General features: G+C 44.3%; 1 protein-coding gene across 1 annotated transcript in view; it reads left to right on the top strand.

Annotated features, from left to right (window-relative positions):
* The first annotated feature begins 1182 nt into the window (after window positions 1-1182).
* LOC142047369 (uncharacterized) overlaps window positions 1183-13440 on the top strand; it is a 22579-nt gene continuing 10321 nt past the window's right edge. Inside the window, exon 1 of the mRNA XM_075069825.1 lies at window positions 1183-1720. Coding sequence (XP_074925926.1) covers window positions 1183-1720 — 538 coding nt within the window. The remainder of the gene's footprint in view (window positions 1721-13440) is intronic.

The raw sequence follows: 13440 nt of genomic DNA, 5'->3' as shown, positions 1-13440 counted from the left end.
AAACGTTTACCTAGAACATCTCTCTTTACTTTAAGATACAAGGAGGATAGAATTTTTTTAGATGAAGAATAGTTTTTCTGCTGCTGGATTTGAAATTAAAGTATTTTGTTGGCTCTGAAAAAAGTACTGACTGCAATATGTCAGTTCACTTTTTCAAATGGCACAATGTTATTTGCTTGGCAGTGTTTTATCTTGGAATCTTAAGTTCAGAAAACAAAAGCTGCAAAATGTTTTCTTCCCTAATACAATTTATCATTCTTTACATATTAACTTTATCTGTACTTGTCTAGTGGGAATTGCATAATGGTTCAATATATTACTGGCCTACATATCATACTCCAAAAAATATTTGGTGGGCCCCTTAATTTTAATCACAAGGCTTTTAAAAGAGTGAACATCTGTTAGAAGAACATTCTACTAAGCAACAACCCTGTTGGTTATTGGAATGTCTTGCAGATTCCATTTTTGGAACTGTCATTTGAATAACACATCAGCTCTAAATCTGCGGGGGGAAGAGTCCCAAAAGATCATGATATTTAAAGTACTGTCAACTGAGCATAAGTACTGAACAGTATAATATTTTGATGTCGTAAATATAGAAGAGAATGGACTGGGCAGATCCATAGGAGACTAGAATCATAGGAGGATTCACTTGCTGACCAATCCTGCAGAAACTTGCAAATATAAATGACTTCATTAATGTTAATAGTCCCAGTGACTTCCCTTTGACTCAGCTTATTGTTGACAAATAACATGATTAAGTCTTTGCAGGTTTGAACATCTAGTCCTTTTATATTCTTAGTCCTGGTCTACACTATGAGTTTAGGTCGAATTTAGCAGCATTAGATCAATTTAACCCGGCAGACGATGAAGCCATTTTTGTCAACTTAAAGGGCTCTTAAAATTGATTTCTGTACTCCTCCCCAACGAGGGAATTAGTGCTGAAATCAACCCTGCTAAGTCAAATTTGGGGTAGTGTGGATGCAATTCGACGGTATTGGCCTCTGGGAGCTATCCCAGAGTGCTCCATTGTGACTGCTCTGGACAGCACTCTCAACTCAGATGCACTGGCCAGGTAGACAGGAAAAGCCCTGTGAACTTTTGAATTTCATTTCCTGTTTGGCCAGAGTGGCGAGCTGATCAGCACAGGTGACCATGCAGAGCTCATTAGCACAGGTGACCATGCAGAGCTCATTAGCACAGGTGAACATGGAGTCCCAGAATCGCAGAAGTGCTCCAGCATGGACCGAACGGGAGGTACTGGATCTGATCACTGTATGGGGAGACGAATCCATGATATCAGAACTCTGTTCCAAAAGACGAAATGCTGGAATATTTGGAAAAAAAAAAATCTCCAAGGGCATGAAGGACAGAAGCTATAATAGGGACTTGCAGCGGTGCCATGTGAAACTTAAGAAGCTCAGGCAAGCCTACCAAAGAACCAGAGAGGCAAACGGCTGCTCCGGGTCAGAGCCCCAGATCTGCCACTTTTGTGATGAGCTACATGCCATTATAGAGGGTGCCCCTATAACTACCCCACCCCTATGCGTGGACTCTGTCAATGGATTCTCATGCAACAGGGATGCAAATTTTGGGGACGAGGAAGATAATGAGGAGGAAGTTGAAGATAATGCCCAGCAAGCAAGCAGAGAAAGCATTTTCCCCAACAGCCAGGAACTGTTTTTCACCCTGGATCTAGTACCCTCCCAACCCACTCAAGGTGGGCTCCCAGCAGGGGCGGCTCTAGGCATTTTGCCGCCCCAAACAAGGCAGGCAGTCTGCTTTCGGTGGCTTGCCTGTGCAGGGTCCACTGGTCCTGCAGCTTTGGAGGACCTCCCGCGTGCCTACCTGCCACCCTCGCGGCACCGGCAGAGCACCTCCGCGGCTTGCCGCCCCAAGCATGCACTTGATGCGCTAGGGCCTGGAGCCACCCCTGGCTCCCGGACTTTGAAGGCAGAGAAGGAACCTCTGGTGAATGTACCTTTGTAAATATAATACATGGTTTAAAAGCAAGCATATTTAATGATTAATTTGCCCTGAAGACTTGGGATGCATTGGCTGCCAGTACAGCTACTGGAAAACTTTGTTAACGTGTATGAGGATGCAGCGGAAATCTTCCAGAGACATCCTGGATGTACTCCCAGGGTCACCTGGTTGAAACAGGGGAATTTTATTAAGGTGACATTCAGAGGTGGCCATTCCTGCTGGGCTGTTTGCCTGTAGCTGAACAGAAATCATCCCCGCTGTTAGCCACATGGTAGGGGGAGGGGTGAAACAATCATCCCAGAGAATTGGGTGTGTCTGTGTGGGGGGGTGGGGGTTAGTTGGGTTTGTGCTGCACATTAACCTGAAAACTGCAGCCCCTCCTTTTAAAAGGCCAACCCATTTTAAATGGCTAACCCAATGGGTGCTTGGTATGAGAAATAAGGGTGCTGCTGTTTAAAACCATCCCCACATGTTATGAAGATTAAAAAAGCCAAAAGACTGTGGCTTACCATGTCTGCATGCAAGCTGAATTCTGTTGCCTGCTAGCCCTGCGTGTGTGATCTCTCACCCCAAACTGGCGGGCCCTCAATATAAGAGGCAAAATACGACCTTGTAAAGAAAGCACACGTGCTATGTAACGTTAACAGCTTGGTTCATTGTGAAAGAGTCTACCCATTGTTCGCTAAAATGTGTCTTTTTAAATACTACTGTCCCTTTTTTCCCCTCCCGCAGCTGCAAATGTTTCAACACTCCCCATATCATCTCCATCCCAGAGACTCGAAGATTAGAAGGTGAAAAAACCACACTCGCAACGAAATGTTCTGAGCTCATGCAGTCCTCCCACACTGAAAGAGCCCAGCAGAATGCCTGGAGGCAGACACTGTCAGAGTGCAGGAAAGCACAAAATGAATGTGAGGACAGGTGGAGAGAGCAAGAGGAGAGATGGTGGGATTAAGATGATCGGTGGCATCAGTGTGATCATAGGAGGCAGGAAGCAATGCTTACGCTACTGGAGGATCAAACTGATATTCTCCGGTTATTGCTGAGGTGCTGAAAAGGCAGCAGGAGCACAGACCACCCCTGCAGCCTCTGTGTAACCGACTACCTTCCTCCCCAAGTTCCATAGACTCCAGGGGGGGGAACCTCCGGCCACTCAACCACTCCACCTCAGAGGACTACCCAAGTAACAGAAAGCTGGCATTCAATAACTTCTGCAGTGCAGTGTGGCCTTGTCCGTCCCTCCTCCCCTCCTCTTCCACCCCACCTGGTGCTTCCCTCCTCCCCCCTCCCCAGGCTCCCTTGGCAGTTATCCCCCCCATTTGTGTGATGAATTAATAAAGAATCCATGAATTTGAAACAGTGACTTCATTGCCTATGCAAGTGGAGATCAAAAGGGGGAGGGGAGGGCGGTTGGCTTACAGGGAAGTAGAGTGAACCAAGGGGGTGGGTTTTCATTAAGGAGAAACGAGCAAAACTTTCACACTGTAGCCTGGCCAGTCATGAAACTGGTTTTCAAAGCTTCTCAGATGGGCAGCGTGCCCTGCTGTGCTCTTCTAACTTCCCTGATGTCTGGTTGTATGTAATCAATGGCCAGGAGATTTGCCTCAACCTCCCGCCCTGCCATAAACTCTCTCAGATATTGTGGAGCACACAGCAAGCAGTAATAATTATGGGAATATTGGTTTCGCTGAGGTCTAAACGAGTCAGTAAATTGTGCCAGCAATCTTTTAAACATCCAAATGCACATTCTACCACCGTTCTGCACTTTCTTAGCCAATGGTCGAACAGCTCCTGACTACTATCCAGGCTGCCTGTGGATGGCTTCATGAGCCATGGCATTAAGGGGTAGGCTGGGTCTCCAAGGATAACAATAGGCATTTCAACATCCCCAAAGTTATTTTCTGGTCTGGAAAGCAAGTCCCTTGCTGCAGCATTTCACACATACGAGAGTTCCTAAAGATGTGAGTGTCATGTACTTTTGCCGACCATCCCACAGTGATGTTGGTGAAGCATCCCTTGTGATCCACCAGTGCTTGCAGTACAATTGAAAAGTACCCCTTTCGGTTTATGTGCTAGCTATACTGGTGGTCCAGTCCCAAGATAGGGATATGTGTTCCATCTATCGCCACACCATAGTTAGGGAATCCATTTGCAGCAAAGCCATCCACTAGGACCTGCACATTTCCCAGAGTCACTACCCTTGATAGCAGCAGCTCAGTGATCGTATTGGCTACTTGGCTCACAGAAGCCCTCACAGTAGATTTGCCCACTCCACATTGATTCCTGACTGACCAGTAGCTGTCTGGCATTGCAAGCTTCAAGAGGGCTATCGCCACTCACTTGTGAACTGTGATGGCTGCTCTCATCTTGGTATTCTTGTGCTTTAGGGTGGGGGAAAGCAAGTCACAAAGTTCCATGGAAGTGCCCTTATGCAGGCAAAAGTTTCACAGCCACTAGGAATCATCTCACACCTGCAACACTATGCGGTCCCACCAGTCTGTGCTTGTTTCCCAGGCCCAGAATCAGCATTCCATGGCATAAACCTGCCACATTAGCACCATGATTTCCAAATTGCCAGGGCCCATGCTTTGAGAGATCTCTGTGTCCATGTCCTCATCACTCTTGTCAACACACTGCTGTTGCCTCTTTGATTGCTTTTGAAGTTTCTGGTGATGCATTTACTGCAGGATAACGTGCATAATGTTTACAGTGCTCATAACTGCCACAGCGATCTGAGTGGGCTCCATGCTTGCCATGGTATGTCGTCTGTGGGAAAAAAGGCATGAAACGATTGTCTGCCATTGCTCTCATGGAGGGATGGGTGACTCACAACATGGCTTACAGGGTTGGCTTACAAGGAATTAAAATCAACAAAGAGGGTGGGTTTGTATCAAGGAGTAACACAAAACTACTGTCACACTGAAGCCTGGCCAGTCATAAAACTGTTTTTCAAAGCCTCTGTAATGTGCAGCATGCCTTGCTGTGCAGTTCTAATCTAACTGCAAACAGCGACAGCGATCTTTTAAATGTCCAAAGGCACATTCATAGAATACCAGGGTTGGAAGGGACATTAGGAGATCATCTAGTCCAAACCCCTGCTCAAAGTAGGACCAAACTCCAGACAGATTTTTGTCCCAGATCCCTAAGTGACCACCTCAAGGATTGAACTCACAACCATGGGTTTAGCCAACCGCTGCTCAAACCACTGAGCTATCCCTCCCCTCCTGATCCCTCCTGTATCAGGAAGTGTGCCAGGAAGAGTGCCGAATATGCCTGCACTCTGGTCAAGTGGACTATGATGATTGGCAGAGGTGGGACTTCTACCAACTCATAACAGGTCCAAATGCAAGAGGTGATCCAGTTAGAAATCTTCTGCGAGGACACTGGGAGGTCCTTCATCCTATGAGCTGTAGGCATGAAAAGCTGAGTTGACTTATGGAAAGGCTTTGTCCGATCTCGGTAGAAAGCTAGGGCCCTTCTTATGTCCAAAGCGCGAAGACGCCTCTCTTCACTAGTCTCATGGGGCTTAGGTGGAAGACCAGAAGGAAGATGTCCTGGCTCATGTGGAAAGTAGACACAACCTTGGGAAGGAAGGCCAGGTGGGACCGGAGTCGGACCTTGTCCGTACAGAAGACCGTGTACAGCAGTTCTGAGGTCAGCGCTCACCGCTTGGAGACTCGCCTCCCTAACGTTACTGCCACCAGGAAAGCTATCTTCCATGATAGGGGAGATAGGGAGCACAAGGGCAAAGACTCAAAAGGTGAGCCTGTGAGCCTGGACAGAACCAAGTTAAGATCTCACTGAGGGGCTGGGGACCAAACTTGATGAAGTCTCTCAAGGCCTCTGAGGGACCTGACTGTCATGTCATGGGAGAACACTGTCTGCCCCTGGATTGGTGGATGAAAGGCGGAAATGGCCACCAGATGCACCCTGATAGAGGAATGTGCCAGACCCTTGTTCCTCAAATGAAGGAGGTAGTCTAAGATTGACTGCATGGAAGAATGCCAAGGGGTTCTGCACTTGTTCAGCCTATAATTGAACTGCTCCTTACTACTGTCCAGGCTTTATGAGCCATGGGAACAGAGGGTAGGCTGGGGTAGGTACAACTGCACAGTGCTGCTGGTTGGGAAAGCAGCCTGAGGCAGAAGCCCCCAGCTGGCATGATATTCCGGGCAGGACTGAATCTCCATTAGACAAAACAAAGAAGAGAATGACCTGGAGTCATTCACATCTTTGTCTAGGTGCCCCTGACCGACACCACTGAGGTCATCCAGGAGCACCTATGTCTGCCCAGGTGCCCCCAACTGACATCACCAAGGTCAGCCAGGAGCAACCAAGAGATAATGGCAGACAGTGCAGTATGACTGCTAATGGTCTTTGCTAACTTGCAAAGGCAAACAGCTGCTGCGTAGCAATGCAGTACCGCGTCTGTCAGCAGAACCCAGGAGATGTATGGTGATAGTGAGTTGAGTGGGCTCCATGCTTGCCATGGTAGGTCGTCTGCACGGGTAACCAAGGAAAAAAGGCGAGAAATGATTTTTTGCCGTTGCTTTCACGGAGCGAGGGAGGGAAGGAGGGGGGCCTGACGACATGTACCCAGAACCATCTGCGACCATGTTTTTGCCCCATCAGGCATTAGGAGCTCAACCCAGAATTCAAATGAGCGGTGGAGACTGCGAGAACTCTGGGATAACTACCCACAATGCAACACTCCAAAAGTCGATGCTCGCCTCGGTACTCCGTGAACTTAATGCGCTTAGTGGGGATACACACAATTGACTGTATAAAATCAATTTCTAAAAAAAAAAAATCGACTTCTACAAAATCTACCTCCTTTCATAGTGTGGACATACCCTTAGTGGGCTTATATCAGCAGTATGTCAATGGAAAGACTTCCATTGGCTTCAGTGGTGCTGCACTGGATAATATAGCTCTACTCTTCAGAGGAATTAACTCCTCAAGAAATAAATAGCCACCATCACTACAGTGTGCATGATAAAAAGTTTAGAAAACCTGACCTAGGATGAAAGGTTAAAAAATGGGCATGCTCAGTCTTGAGAAAAGAAGCCTGGGGATGGGGGAAACTTTTATTCAAATATGTAAAGGGCTCTTCTAAAGAGGATGGTGATCAGCTGTTCTCATCTTACCGTCAGTGGACATGAAGATGTAATAAGCTTAATCTGCAGCAAGGGATATTTAGGTTAGATATTAGGAAAAACTTACTAACTATAAGACTAGTTAAACTTTGGAACAGTCTTCCAAGGGATGTTGTGGAATATTGGTCACTGTAGGTTTTTAAGAACAGGTGGAACAAACAGTTAAAGATGTTATAGGTTTACTTTCATCCTGCCTCAGCACTGGGGGCTGGACTAGATGACCTCCCAAGGTCCCTTCTAGCCCTACATTTCTATGATTACCGTACTGCATAGAGAAGGCAACATTTTCTGATATTTCAAGCATATTTTACACTACATCTGGCCAGTGTATGCAGTGAAATACAAATCTGACTAGGTTTTTAATAGTCTATTGTTTAAAAAATGAATTTCCCATCATCAATTCAAAAGCAAAGAGAAAGGTGATTATTCTACACAGGGGCTACCTACGTACCTTTTCCCTTGAGGAAAATGCAGAAGAATTAAAAAGCATAGTTTAGTGCAGGGATTGGCAACCTTTGGCATACAGCTCGCCAGGGTAAGCAACCTGGTGGGCTGTGCCGGTTTGTTTACTTGCCGCATCTGCAGGTTCAGCCCATCGCAGCTCCCACTGGCCACAATTTGCCACTTCAGACCAATGGGGGCTATGGGAAGTGATGCAGGCCGCAGGATGTGCTGGCCGCCACTTCCCACAGCCCCTATTGGACTGGAATGGCAAACCACAGCCAGTGGGAGCTGCGATCGGCTGAACCTGTGGACGCGGCAGGTAAACAAACCGGCCCGGCCTGTCAAGGTGCTTACCCTGGTGGGCCGCGTGCAAAAGGTTGCCGATCCCTGGTTTAGTGAGACAAAACCTGCAATCTTATGCATTAGGAATCTTTAGGCATATTCAACATAACTTAATTGGTACTTTGAAATAAAGAAGTATCAAGCTAACATGAATGTCTGTTCATTGTAAGATAGCACCATAAATATTTATAAATATTAAATTGCTTTCAGAGTCATTTTCAACGGTAATATGCAATATTTGTTTACCAGAATACTACGAGTCACTTACTTTGCATTTATACCAGTGTACGTCACTGAAGGCAGATGGAGCCACTGCAATTTTATTCCAGTGTAATTGGTAGCACAATTTAGCCCTATGCTGTTGTAGTTTAATTTTAACCATGTATGTTACTACTTTATGTGTAGTATGTACACCACATAGCATAGAGTAGAGCTCCTAATTTGTTCAGACCTAGAGTTTTAATGTGGACTGAGTAATTCGATTAGCTTCTAAGTGCTAGAATATGCCCTCAAAAATCAGTTTGGCCATCAATAATGAAGAAGCAATAAAAGCCGCCCTAGCCTCAACTGTTCAAAATAATAAAAATCATTAAAAGAAATAAAGTAAATGAGTTCTGTGCTGTAATGCTACCTCAGATAGCACTTCTCTGCTGATGGGAAATTCAATCCAAAAGACTGACCTGTCACTGACTAAGTCTACTCATAAGCTATTCTGACATGAGGGGGAGGAGATTCAAATAAGCAGAAGTGGATGATGCTGTCTTCTGATATGCAACCAGCAAGCATCAGACCCAGGTTGCCAGTGTTGGTTAGAAACTTTTGGATGAATATTTTTTGTTGAAAAACACTGGCTTTGCCAAAATACAAACATCTTTTGGAATTAGGCCATTGAAATGAAACTTCATTTTGAAAAAAAGTAAAGCATTTTGATAGGTTTGAAACATTCCATTTTGACCTTTTTTGGAATGCTTCTGTTTTCCACTTTGAAATTACTGTTTCAACTTTTAAATATATGATATAAAGTAAATCTAACATCAGTACAAAATATTTTGATTCTCAAAATGATCAAAAAAGGTTAATTTTGAAATTATTTTTTAAATTTGAATTCATAGACAGTTGCAAAGGTTTTTTTTGTTCCAATTCAAAATGAACACAAAATTTCATTTTTTTTTTAAAAATCCCACAGAATAGAAATTCTGAGTTTTGGCAGCTATAACAGCCAGCACCAGTCCTCTTTTAGCCATCACTAGGGGACTGAGAAGTGGTCTAGCTGGTGAAGGATCACCTAAAAATACTCATTAGTATATTTAAAAAAGGGAACTGAAGAATAGATTAATTAAAAATAGACTTAATGAGTGTTCCTAAAACAGAATTATTTGATAATGTTCATGCATCACTATTTCCCAGGAACTGACAGCAGCTTGAACACCTCTATAATTACTTCAGTTGGCTTCATCTCTCTTTGTGAACAGAGGGAAAGAACATCTTTCTTCCAGTCATCTGGGATAATATTAGTGTGTCAAATGATCTGGAAGAGTCTACATAGCTGTGGCACAACAATACTCTCACCTGTCTTCAGCAACTCAAGCTGGTGGTGGATGTTCAGTGCAGGTACTCCATAAATTAAGGCACAAAAGTACGGATGAATGACTTGGGAAAGGAATTACGGAGAGGTGCTTGTTAAATGAGAGAGTTGGGGACTCCTCTGACTGGTATAGAAGGGAGCCAACCCCCCTCATCATAGTCCACCTTAACCCCTCCTACAAGCAGGGTGGGTGGCAAGTCCTGGCAAGGGAATTGCTGGAGGGACCTGGATGAGAAGGGGGGGAACTGGTGGAACCCCCCATCCCCTCCCAGAATTGGAGGTTCCCAGCAGTGGATCTGCTGGATGGAAATGAATGGGAAGGGGGTGCTGAAAAAAGCACTCACCACTCCCCAGCCTGGTGAATTATGGGGGTTTTCACTTGCACTGCACATTTTATCCACTGGGTTAGTCCCAGACATCTAATAATAAAGCTGTGGCCTGATTAAACCCATATCTAACATCTCCTGTCATTCTTTTGGCATAGCAAGACAATCTAGAGTATACCGACTGAATTCGGTAGCATTTCTTTAGATTTGCATTGTGGTAATGGATTGTAGAATTTAGTTTAGTGTTTCTTATATGGTGCACTTGAGACTAATCCAGAAGTTCCCATTGCCTAGTTACATAAACAGGAATAGCAGCCTGTAAATCACTCCTGGTTAGAGACACTGCCCTTGACCATACCTATTTTGCTCACTTTTTATAACAGTACATAGGTTTAAGTAGTGTATAATTGGTTTCTATATTCTACTTAGCCTCTCCCTTTTATTATTAACTTTTCTGTGCTTTTTAATATAAAAATGTTGTAGTGCAGAAATGTAATTCCTTGCCTCTGAGGGCATAAAGATAATCCACATTTATTTCAGTTCCAAGTGTAATGATAACTCTAATAAGGCAAACAGTCTGAGATGCAAATTGCTTGGAAGAAAGGATTATCTTTTAGTCTTTTCTCCAGTTTGAAAGGAAACAGGTTTTTAAAAGCAATCCTGTGACATTCAGAGTCAAGTTAACCTGCACTCAGTTTCATTTATTGTGTATTCTTGGAAAAGAAATCCAGAGGTTAACACTTTACATGTAATATGCAACCAACAGAGAATGAGTCAGAGAAAGAGAGGAGCAAAGAAGTGATTGCAACTAACAATAGATTATGTGAAAGGAAAATCTGGACATTGAGTACGGGTCAATGCTACACTTGAACAAGTATAAGTGGTTCCTATTGTCTGCATATTATTTCATTTATTTAGGATGAGTATACTCACAAATTTGGGAAGGATCCAAGGGAAATGTAGAAAGAGGGGGAGAACTCAAATACTAGAACCTCCAAGGAACCAAGCACTTCTTTGAGCACCAGTGCCAGCTTTTCAGTCATTACTACTGGATTAATATTAGGGGGCGGGAATTCACTTAACTTATAGCATGACATCCGTGTCATAAGTGGCTGAGGCAAAGTCTCCCAAAGGAATATATAATAAGAGACTTTATCCCAACTAAGCATACAGTGCCTCATTTACAGACACTAAAACAACAAAAAACAGCTCTGTAAAGAGCTGTTGAAGGGACGAGAGGTGCAAGGGTTTGTGTACCATGTCTTTAAAACTCTAACCATTAGAGAAGTAGGAGGGACCATAGAGAAAAAGATCTAGACAGGTTCAACTGGGGGGAGAGGGGAGAAGAAGTAGCGTCAGTTTATGGGGAATATTTGTGTTCTTTATTCTAAGAAGTATGAGAAGAAAGGGACACTCACCACTCTAAGACAACAAGAATGAGGGAGAACGAGTCTCTGGAATCAATGGGTCCAACAGTAATTAAGAGTGAAAGCCATACACGATGAAAAAAGTTTGTCCAAATATCTGTCAAGGACAGAGTCACTGTTTCCTCTTTTAGTCTATGTCTGTTCAAAGCCTCACAATCTTCTTCCTTCTAAAGCAGCAGAGAATCCTATGGCACCTTATAAACTAACAGACATCTGTTAGTCTATACGGTGCCATAGGATTCTCTGCTGCTTTTACAGATCCAGACTAACACGGCTACCCCTCTGATACTTTCCTTCTAAAGGTGCAGACTGGATGCAGACAGTGGTTCAGTTGTGCTGTATAATGCAGGGTCATAGGAATTGCCAGACTGGATCAGAACTATTGTCCATCTAATCTAATGTCCTGTATCCACAGTGGCATGGACCAGATGCTTTAGAGCAGGGGTCTCCAACGTGGTGCCCAAGAGCGCATGGCGCCTACTGGGATGTCCAAGTGTGCCTGTGTACTGGCCAGCAGATGAGCATTCGCCAAAATACGGCTGACAAGCTGAGTCAACCAGAGGCGCCACCACCAAAATGCCATCTGTTTTCGGCGGTATTTTGGTGACGACACCTCTGGATGACATTGCTTGTAGACAGCATTTTGGCAGCGATGCCTATTGATGTTGCTGCTTATCAGTGGAATTTCGGCGGATGCTCATCCACCACCACGGTCCTCTGTGGCTCATCGTCTGGCACCCTGTCATAAATAGATAGCTAAATAGACACACCTGCCAGACAAAAAAGGTTGGGGACCACTGCTTCAGGGGAAGGTGAAGTCTCTACTAGTTAGATTGACTTAAACCCTGAAGCATACATTTTAATATCTTATCCATCCAAGATAACAAGAATATCCAAAGCTGTTAGAACCAATGCTGTCCATGTAAGCATGCAATCACTTTCCCCCAAGTTGTGTGTGAAAGGAATGGCACTGATGTATTGTTTTCCTGAAGACGGTATTATGTATTAGTCTATTAATGTTGTGATGTAAATGATGATATGAGCAGTATATGTGACCAAGTTGTTGTGGAAATGTTATTCTATTTTGGGCTGTAAGACTTTCCTGTATAAATGCATTGATCTAACTTATGTCATGGTTGTGGTAAGAACAAACAGGGAACAAACACCATGGCTCCCCAGCTAAAAACCTGATGCACATACAAGAGAAAGACAAAGGGTAAGATGTTGCCTTGAATAATCCCCTCTAACTGATTGAAAACCTTGTTTTGCCAGGCTGGGAACTCAAGATCAGCATCTAAAAAATTTAAAAGGCTTTCTGAGGCAGAGGGGGACAAGGTCAGTACAGCTAAAAACAATAAAGCATGTTTTCTCTTGCTTTTGTTCTAAATAAATACTATTCTTTAACAAGTAGAGTTGGGCAGAATTTTTCAAATTAATCGTTTATTTGCTGAAAAATGCAGTTTCTGTTGACCCAAAACTATTCATGGCTTTGACTCAATTAGTTTCAGCTGGGAAAAACTGCCATGGAGAATTTAAGAACTCACAGTTAAGTATGGCAAAGTTATAAGCAACTGAGGGCTATGTCATAAATACTGCTATCAACTCCACCTATAATACAGGGCCTATCTCACATTGAACCCATTATTATAAGGGGAGGAGGTGGTGCCCTTCAGAGCTGAGAAACTGGAGAGTAACGGCTGCTGGCTGGGAGCCCAGTTCTGAATGCTATGGTATGATATTGCCACCCTTACTTCTACACTGCTGCCTGCAGAGCTGGGTGCTCAATCAGCAGCTGCCACTTTCTGGCTGCCCAGCTCTGAAGGCAGAAAAGCACAAGTAAGGGTGGCATGGTATGGCATTGCTACCCTTACTTCTGTGCTGCTGCTGGCAGTGGGCCACCTTCAGAGCTGGGTGCCTGGCCAACAGCCGCCGCTTTCCGGCCACCGAGTTCTGAAGGTAGCACAGGAGTAAGGGTGACAATACCACAATCCCCCCTAAAATAACCTTGTGACCCCTGCAACCTCTTTTTGGGGCAGGACCCCCAGTTTGAGTGTTGTACTCAAAGTACTATACGGGATCTTTTCAGGGGGATTAAGGCAAAATGCCACATTTATTAGTAATACAGGTATTAATTAATACTCTATCATATGCATATGATATATTACAGTCATGCA

The sequence above is a fragment of the Chelonoidis abingdonii genome, chromosome 10 (genome assembly GCF_003597395.2).
Source record: "Chelonoidis abingdonii isolate Lonesome George chromosome 10, CheloAbing_2.0, whole genome shotgun sequence".
Lineage (NCBI taxonomy): Eukaryota > Metazoa > Chordata > Testudines > Testudinidae > Chelonoidis > Chelonoidis abingdonii.
This window is presented reverse-complemented; position numbering and strand designations above follow the sequence as displayed.